The sequence below is a fragment of the Haliotis rubra genome, unplaced genomic scaffold, assembly GCF_003918875.1.
Source record: "Haliotis rubra isolate DU_JTF1 unplaced genomic scaffold, ASM391887v1 Scf1421, whole genome shotgun sequence".
Lineage (NCBI taxonomy): Eukaryota > Metazoa > Mollusca > Gastropoda > Lepetellida > Haliotidae > Haliotis > Haliotis rubra.
Genome location: NW_025765361.1, coordinates 96,043 through 105,000, shown reverse-complemented (window position 1 = coordinate 105,000; position 8,958 = coordinate 96,043). Strand labels below are relative to the sequence as shown.

The 8,958-nt window shown below is 41.2% G+C and overlaps 1 protein-coding gene and 1 long non-coding RNA gene across 2 annotated transcripts in view; both read left to right on the top strand.

The window, feature by feature from the left end:
• The window catches only part of LOC124269137 (myosin-VIIa-like), a 64,809-nt gene extending 60,526 nt beyond the window's left edge, over positions 1-4,283 (top strand). The window contains exons 24-30 of the mRNA XM_046704157.1: positions 87-190; positions 422-543; positions 697-763; positions 1,512-1,628; positions 1,963-2,046; positions 3,087-3,206; positions 3,773-4,283. Of these exons, the coding sequence (XP_046560113.1) occupies positions 87-190; positions 422-543; positions 697-763; positions 1,512-1,628; positions 1,963-2,046; positions 3,087-3,206; positions 3,773-3,883 (725 nt within the window). The 3' untranslated portion in view covers positions 3,884-4,283. The remainder of the gene's footprint in view (positions 1-86; positions 191-421; positions 544-696; positions 764-1,511; positions 1,629-1,962; positions 2,047-3,086; positions 3,207-3,772) is intronic.
• A 153-nt stretch (positions 4,284-4,436) lies between these two features.
• On the top strand, positions 4,437-8,958 carry LOC124269132. Its single transcript, XR_006896439.1, has 2 exons — positions 4,437-7,353; positions 7,431-8,958. It is a non-coding gene; the product is annotated as an uncharacterized LOC124269132 (long non-coding RNA).

Below are 8,958 nucleotides of genomic sequence, written 5' to 3'. Positions count from 1 at the left end.
TAAATTGGATGGTTTCAATATTATTGATGCTGGTACGTGTGTGCATGTGTGGCCACGTGGCTGTCATGTCTGTATACGTGTTGTAGTGTCCGGTCCGCTGACCCCGGTCCTGGTGATGTTGAAGAAGGTGTGGGTCAACATAGACCCTGGACACGACACTGTGGCAGATGTGTCTTTTCACTTCCCGCAGGTATGTGTCCTTTCACTTCCCGCAGGCATGCATCCTTCCACTTCCCGCAGGTATGTATCCTTCCACTTCCCGCAGGTATTTGGCCCTCCACTTCCCGCAGGTATTTGCCCTTCCAACCCCCGCAGGTATGTGTCCTCTGTAAGAAATATCGTCAATATTCGTAGTACCATTTAAATCCACTCCCTGATCAAAGACTCAGTACCCAGTGAAACAAACCTCTTGCTGTTGCAGGAGCTTCCAAACTTCATCCGTGGGTACCACCAGACAGCCGATGCCGTCACGGCCCGACTGGCCTCTCTCGTGTACAGGGCCAAATACGGCAATGAAGCCAAACCGCTCAAAGAAAACTTCAGGTACGAAGGGACCATCTCTAGTACATTTACTGTAATATTCTTTCTGAAGTTCACGTTGCTGAAATGTCGATACAGATGTTGCTTTTTCAGTTGATGACTTAGCTAGCTTTCTATTAAGTTCTACTTAACATCATGATGATGTCACTATTTCAGTGACGTCAGCAAGAGTATTGCACCAAAGAAGCTGTTGCAGACGCAGTCCCCAGAATACTGGTCTAAGGTAAGCTATGGTCACAGGTAAGGTGCAGAGACAGATTACACTGCTACATCTTGATACTCACAGTCTTGGCGTCGTTCTCACTGCCTCCATATCTCTGTGACCAACATATCAACGTGACCGTTACTCGAACATGGCTGTCATAACGTTATTTGTGCACTGTCGCTGTAGCAAGTCACGCAAGAGATCTGCGCCCACCTTCCTTTACATCATAGTGTGATACAAACGTAATGTGACCGCCCTTTAGCCATCCGTAATATTAATTTCCGTGTTTCCATGGAAGTGCGGGGAGTGCTTGGCTGTGCAGAAGCTTTCATTGATTCAAATCATATATACTGAGAGAAACAAATAAAGGAACACAGGAAAATTCAAGTGCTCCTTGAATATATGTCCAGTTTTCATCACCAGTTTTAAATAGCGCCGTGGTAATGAAAACTGGAAAATAATAAAGGAACGCTTGAATTTTCCTGCGATCCTTTATTTTTTTCTCTCAGTATATTTACCCTGATTATATTTCAAACCTTGTTTTCACGATACTCATACTTGTGGATTACCCAAAACGGCAAGGGACATGAGTGAGTTAGTGAGTTAACATTTAAAGTCACATCGGCATTGTTTCAGCCATATCGTGATTACCCTCCAGCATGAAGCTCTCACGTCGTGACATAACGCAGATACTGACAGTGTCTATATCAGTGTTTTAACTCACTCACCCACTCTCTTACTGAAATGGTCTGGGTCCTCTTCGCAGACAATTACCGAGTACTACGGGGAGGGCAAGGATCTGAGCCAGGATCAGGCCAAGGTTTCCTTTCTCAAGGTCATCAGCCAGCACACGACGTACGGATCCATATTCTTTGAGGTCAAGGTAAGGATGGAATAGCGATCAATGGAACTGGCTGACACTATCCAGAGATATTGCGTAAATCTACCGCCTCTTTACTAAACTAAACTTGTAATATTATGTCTATCGTGAGGAATATAGTTTCAACAACCAGCACACAAGAAAACTTCTTCATGAACCTTTATACATTATGAATGCTGAAAACGGTAAAAGTAGTTTCGTGATCAAGGTAATTGTTTACAAAACTGTTTTGTTAGAAGGAAGATAATTCCGGGAACCATTGAGGCATTATTCATACCAGCAGTGTCTGATTCCTGAATATGATGTAACCGTGTTGAACACATTGTTCCTATTCCAGCAACGGACACAGAAAGACCTTCCCAAGAACCTGCTGGTGGCCATCAACATGACAGGCCTGCATCTCATTGACTCTAGTTCCAGGGTGAGTGTTTGAACAACTTTTTATTCCTGTCGTCTCGATACTGGATGGGGTATGATTGCATGCTGTTTTACGGTGTTCCAAAGTGATCACAGCTGCCTGTTTCTAACTGAATCCTGGCTAGACACTCCTCATTACGGTGCTCAAGACACACCCTGAGTCCTCCCCTGTGGAGGCACCTAGGTTCGGGTCCGAGGTGGGCACATTTGCGTAGTAACCCTGGACAAGATACTTAGATCCACATTGTCTCAGTTCACCCAGCTGTGAAATGGGTACCCGTGAGGATGTGCTGGCAATGTGAGTGTTTAGTTCATTGCCAGGCAGCATAGCTGTATGATCCCCAGGGAGTTGAAAAAAGTATCGGAAAGTACGATAGTGTCCTATGATCGGGGATAGTAATGTACGAAGCGCCGTGAGAGCAGGCAATGTGCCTGGACATGAGCGCCATATAAGCGGACTATTACAACTATTACCCTGCTGCGGATCTATGGGTCTAGCGTGTAGCAAAGCTACATTTTACTTCATGTTTGTGAGTAATTCAGTAGTGCTATGGGTAAGTGTGCATGATTCTACGCCACTTTTAGCAATATCCCAGCACTATCAGAGCGAGAGACACCAGAAATGGGCTTCACACACTGTGGCTATGTCTTCAGCGTGACTAGCAGACGCTTTAACCATCAGACTACCCCCATCGCCTCTGTAGCGCTTAGGTGGGATAACAGGGTGAACGTTTAAGGTGGGGGTCCAATAAAAATGTATTGAATGAATTGTTCTTATTTGATTCCTTAGTGACGGGTATCCCAGGCAGGGTAGCAACACGTACCATGTTAAACGGGTATCCGCTCTGGGTTGAACCACTCAAATCCCGTCTTCGGGCAGACGCTCTGTTCATATAGTCTAGCACAGCATGTTTCATATAGATCACAAGATATGGTCTCGTTTGTTACTGACGGGAGTTAAAAAATAGACCACTAGACTGAATTCTAACTTGAATATGAGCATCATGATTGCCCTGTGTGTATTGGGAATCCTTTCCATTTCAGAAACTGTTGAGGACACTGGAGTTTTCACAGATCCCCAACTGGGCGTTCGATGAAGACTCAATCACATTGATGTTGATTGATGGCACGAAGACAACCAAGATGCTGCTGGAAACAAGCGTGGTATATATTGTGACGTGTTACATATGTACTCTCCCCGGGGAGCTGATAATTAATTTTGTTTTGTTTTTAAATTGGGGAAAAATGACGCAGATCGTTCACGTGGGGAATGGATTTATATACGAACTTAATATTCCACATACTGAAAAGGAGTTTTTTCGGACCTCGTGAAACCGGACCCTCGTTTACTCGGAAAATACTGTGACCGGTGACTGACATGTATGCAAGAGGACATGTTCCTGCTCGATAATGAGGACATGTTTTTGTTTTTTTACGCGAAGGTCACAACCACGGTTATAAGGAGTGAGTGAGTTTAGTTTTACGCCGCACTCAGCAATATTCCAGCTATATTGCGGCCGGTTTTTAGGAACTCAGAGGGACAATAAGGTTTACCTCGTTATTATTGTAGTTCGTAATACGCACTAAAACATTCAGAAAGTTTCCAAGACAAAATAAAACCGTTATATCCTTCTGTTCCATATAAACGTAGTTTACCGAATGGTTTTATTGATTTATTTAAACTGTTGACATCGAGTCAGACGTGGTTATTGTGGACGTCCATGTTTCAGGGTCACAACATGGACGACATCCTCATGGCCTACATCAGCTGGGTGATGAACACACAGATGAGGAAGAGACATGGCTTTGCTGGCTCCCCAACTGGAGAAAGCAGCTGTTAAAGTCGTCCACAGCTTCATGTAGCCGTTAATGTCGTCCACAGCTTCCAAGGACCTACAGCTGAAGGGATCACATGATCCGACAAGCTGTACAGACTGACGTTGAAAGTGCTTCCAGACATACCAGAGTGTATTGCCGACTTAATGGCTTGCCAACACACTACAAGCGCGATGTCCACGCATGTGAGCAGGATTCCAAGCGTGGATACAATACTTACATCGTCCGATTGAAAGTTTTGTTACGTTGTGAAGCAAATACTCATTCATCCATAGGCTGAAGGTTTCATATGCAAAAAAACACGTCACATGCGCTGGTATAAAGCACACACATGCATGTCTGACTTGACCCCCATATCCAACTGGACTAACACATTCGTCTACACTCGCCCCTTTCCATAACCTCGAAGATGAGGACACGAGTTGGTCACGAGTGACAAACGCTATCAGTTCCAGCACAGACATGCGCAATAGACAGTGCACGCTTGTTATGCATGTATCCATTCCTAACATGTAATTTGCGTTGTGTAAGTATAATTATCAGTTTATTGCTATAGTCACACGTTGTATCCTGTATATATTTATATTAATTATAAGAAAATACACAGTGTGTTCGACATCGGCCGGTAACGAAACATCGGTTATGCCGACCCACCGTTTAACCTGCGAGTGTGGTAGTCAAGTTATTGTTTTATGAAACACATTACTTCGACTATGCTGAACAAAATATAACGATCATTTTGAATAAACGCTATAGGTGTTAACATGTCTATTTATGTGGCCAGTATGCTAAGTTATATAATCTACTATTTTATGGTAGGATACAGCAACAGGTTGCTATGCTAATTTTATACACTATACACATATGCTTGTATTTGATATGATCAAATGATTCGGTTGTTTGAGACGCAACCATGCCGAATGTCAGTACTGCTACACGATATACCAACAGTACATCACAATAGGGGCTGGTCATATGTAATGATGGGGTCTTCAGGAGGAGGATACTGTAACACGTGTTCAGGAAGTGTCATGAAAAAAGACATTTTATGATGAAATAGTGCTTTTTTTACAATTTTCATGGATCATGGAGAGTCATGAAAAAGATTACAAGGACATCGTCTAAAGATATGAAAATATTACTGGAGAGTCTCTAATTTCAGGACGTTAGTGCATCGGACTCCGCTCCACCCCACCCTACCCCACATCACCCCACCCTACCCCATCCTAACCCACCCTTCCCACCTTGTACGTTAGGTATGACCTGGATTATAGGTGAAGTTATCTGACTAACGACTATGTTGCTCCCTGACTTGAACACTGCATTTATTTATCATAATGTTTATCATTATAGGTTGACCTATATTCTTGGTACAGCTGGGGCCTAGGACATAATTACGATCTGAAACGTATGACCCATCTTAGAGCTTGGGCCTAGGATATACGTCAGACGTAGGGTATAGTTAGGACGAGAGACATCAGACCTTGGATATATATGCACCCTTGGATATACTTAAATCCTAGGATATTGGTAGGATCAGAGTTACAGGACCAAGGAGATATGTAGGCCTTAGGGTGTACCAAGGTTGTAGAACAGAATCTCGGACATAACTAGCAACTAGGATGTAGCCCGGGTCTTGTATATACTTAAGAACTAAGGCATAGCACAGACGTAGGACATAGCTAGGACAGCAACATTCAGACACAAACATAGAATACCCGCTTGCTTAGTTTTATATGAAACCCTACATCTAACCCCGTGTACTGTCAGATCTGCCAGCTGGCCATGTATAGCAATCATCGTCATGTACTTAATATATGTTGTGTAATCCTGTATTCTCACTGGACTAAGACACCTTATCCCCCGTCAACGTTGGACACGTCTGTTATGTCATGTTTGATAACATCGAACTGCTACAGTATTTATTCAGAAATGTATTATTGAATGTATATTTAGTTGTATTACCTCAATTTAGTGCCCAGCGATGTGGTTAAGCAGCGCCTTTACTTTGACTGTAACGTCTAACCCCGTTGTCGTTAAAGTCATTCAAGGTGGACATAAAAGAAATCAAATGATTAAAGAAAGAACACGAAAGGGCCAAACTTGTACGTCGATACAACCGTAATTTAGATGTTACAGACGCAAATATTCACCTTATTGGCTAAGTGCTTTTGTCGCCATTTTGTATTGTGTCCTCGTGTAATCAACCAATGGTACACTTTCTATGTACAGCTCTCGAGATTACAAACATTCGGTGTATACTAAATAAAGGAGCTGAATTTCTTAAGCTCTTTTCTTTTAGGAAGGAATTAGTAGGTCAAAGGTTACCAGTGATGGGTGAACATTGTATGCCTGAAGTAGGTACGTCTGGCGAAAGTGTTTCAGGAATTTAAAGATGTTGGTACTCCGTCGTTTACAAACTTTGCATCGTCCATGTTTTCTTGGTACATGTATACATCTACCTGTCTCAGTACTTAACTCATGTAAGCTACAGCGGAACTGTGCAATAGCGTACCTGAATTTCTTAGTGTCATAAAATGAATTCATTACTGAGTAATGAAGCATTTAAAACTAACGCATTTATCCATGTCGATACGGAAGTCATCTGGTCTTGCCACGTCGATCTTCGGGCAAACGGTAAAAACATTTCAGTTAGCCTTAAATATTTGCAGTTACCCGATTGTGTAAATGTAACTGCTCTAGTAATACATTCTGTCCAAATATCAAGGGAGTACTAGCCTTACTATGAAATAATTCAAATACAGAAAATACAACTTTTTATAAGGTGCAATGACTTGTTTTATGTATGAAAACACCGTAGAAGTATTACATTGGTATATAAAAACATATAACATTATTTTCTAATTTGAATGAATTTATTAGATTTATAAAACAAAATGTTTACCGTTTTTACCATGCAAATGACTTCAGTCCACACAAAACTAGATATACTGGTCGTGAATCGTAGTTGAAACAGACGCAACATCGTTGGATGTATGCGTCAGTATACGGAAGTAGTAGTAGGTAATATTGTTAACACAAACTAGAGTTTATACAAATCCTTAAACCACAATTATCTTCATGTCAAAGTCTAGGTATAATCCTATATTGAATATTAATATGTAAGCCAAGTACACTTTATTGCGTGAAACTATTTGTACAATATCCCCAAATTCTACAGCACAATAAGATAGAATAGATGTTTACTGTTTTTCACCCGACCTTCAACTTCAAGCAAATAAGTGCAGCAATGTTTGCGTATGACATCACTACCAGTGACCCACCTTCCCGTAGTAGCGTGTTTCCTGACAGAAGAAAGCATGATATTTCAATAAACTTTTGTTGATTCAAGGGTCGTATATCTGCGCAAGTGTGTCGTGTAAGTAATCCGAGATAGTGTGACAACCAGTGTATTACTATTTGTGTTTGTGTTTTAGATTGTACACAAGGGAAATATTCAGAAATACAAATGCATGTTGTCCATTTTGTGCGTAATCGTGTGTGTTAAGGCATCGCACAGAACTGATTTACCAAACCACTGGACCGTGTCAGTTCAATTATTCCTGCGATAATCGCCCTCTAAATAGTTTCAGCAATGTAGTCAAAGAAATCTCTGAAGATTGTAAACAAATGCTACACAGCGTAATATGTGAGTTTTACCCCCCGTGTATATGGCCTTATCTGGGCCATATTGGCGACATGTCATTTCCGGTAATGGCGGAACGTGAATTTGCAGACATTACTCATAAAGGGAAGGGGTAGTTGGTTTCAAATCAGACAAAAAGCATGGTGAATAGCCATCTAGTAGATGTCAAAAGAATTTCTGATGTCGGATGAGGCAAGGTTCAATACTTTTGATTTGCCTTACTGACTGCGACTTGTGAGAAAAGGACAGCTTCATGGACAGTTGAAAACATTGACGTTTGTTCGTGTCGTTTGAAGAAGCCTCCAGGGGATCACACAAAACTATGTCGAGGCAGCTATCGAAAGGTTATTTCATAAATAGCATGGGTGTAATTCGGAACATAACTTTACAATAAAATGCCAACTGCAATCACTAAGTTGGTTATTTAGCGAGATTGGTTTAAAACAGATTCTGTGTTACTATCGTGTGGAGAAAGACATTCCAGTTGTAGTGTATGTAGGCTTCGTGTTACCCGCGGTCCAGTCTGCCAGTCTTTTAGCATGGGTCGATGACTATCTTTAACTGTGTCGTGTCACCCTTGCAGACATTAACTGCATGTCTTTCATAAAATCAAATGTGTAGTTATATCAGTTTGTTTTGCGGTAACTACATGTGACTTCCAGCGTTCGGTATCTTACTGCCAGTAAATGTCAGAACAGATTCCACGTGTGAGATTACGCAAACTTTCTACCGGTGTCGTTATGCTTAAATCAAACAGTGAAGAGTTGACAACGGATCCGTTCCAGACCAGAATATGTACTGTGGTTTCCCCTTGTGGTTTGAATTATTATAACTCATTATTACTAAATACATGCCAGATATCACTGTATTGCACTCTGGCAAGAACTGTAATCCATTACCAACTTATCAACGGTCACCAGGGAAGTGCCTACTCGAGAGTGTGAGACGATTGTAGGTACAAGTATTGAAAGCGAACGAGTATATGTCGATAAAATCTGTAAAATAATCTTTCACTTGATATTTTAATCCATATATCACATCCATCCTTAACAATAATGGACACGTGAATAGACGACGTCGTTGATCGTCCTTCATTAATTGAAGAGCAACTTGAACAGAAGACGAGTGGATGATGTAAGTTCAATGGCTGTAGGCGGAGCTGTTCTGTAAGGAATGTCTTCCTGGTGTTCCATACATCGATACCTATACCTTTATTGGTCACCCTACATGTTTACTGAATACTCCATCCACTGTACATGTTTAACGAATAAATAACTTCACCTACAATATTGTATTTCAAGATCACTTTATTCTGATGATTGCAAGAAATTAACAAGGATTTCTACAACATGTCATACTGGTTTTAACAATTATGCAACGATTTAATACAATGTATATGAACAATATTTTTGGCCATGAAACATTATGAAACAC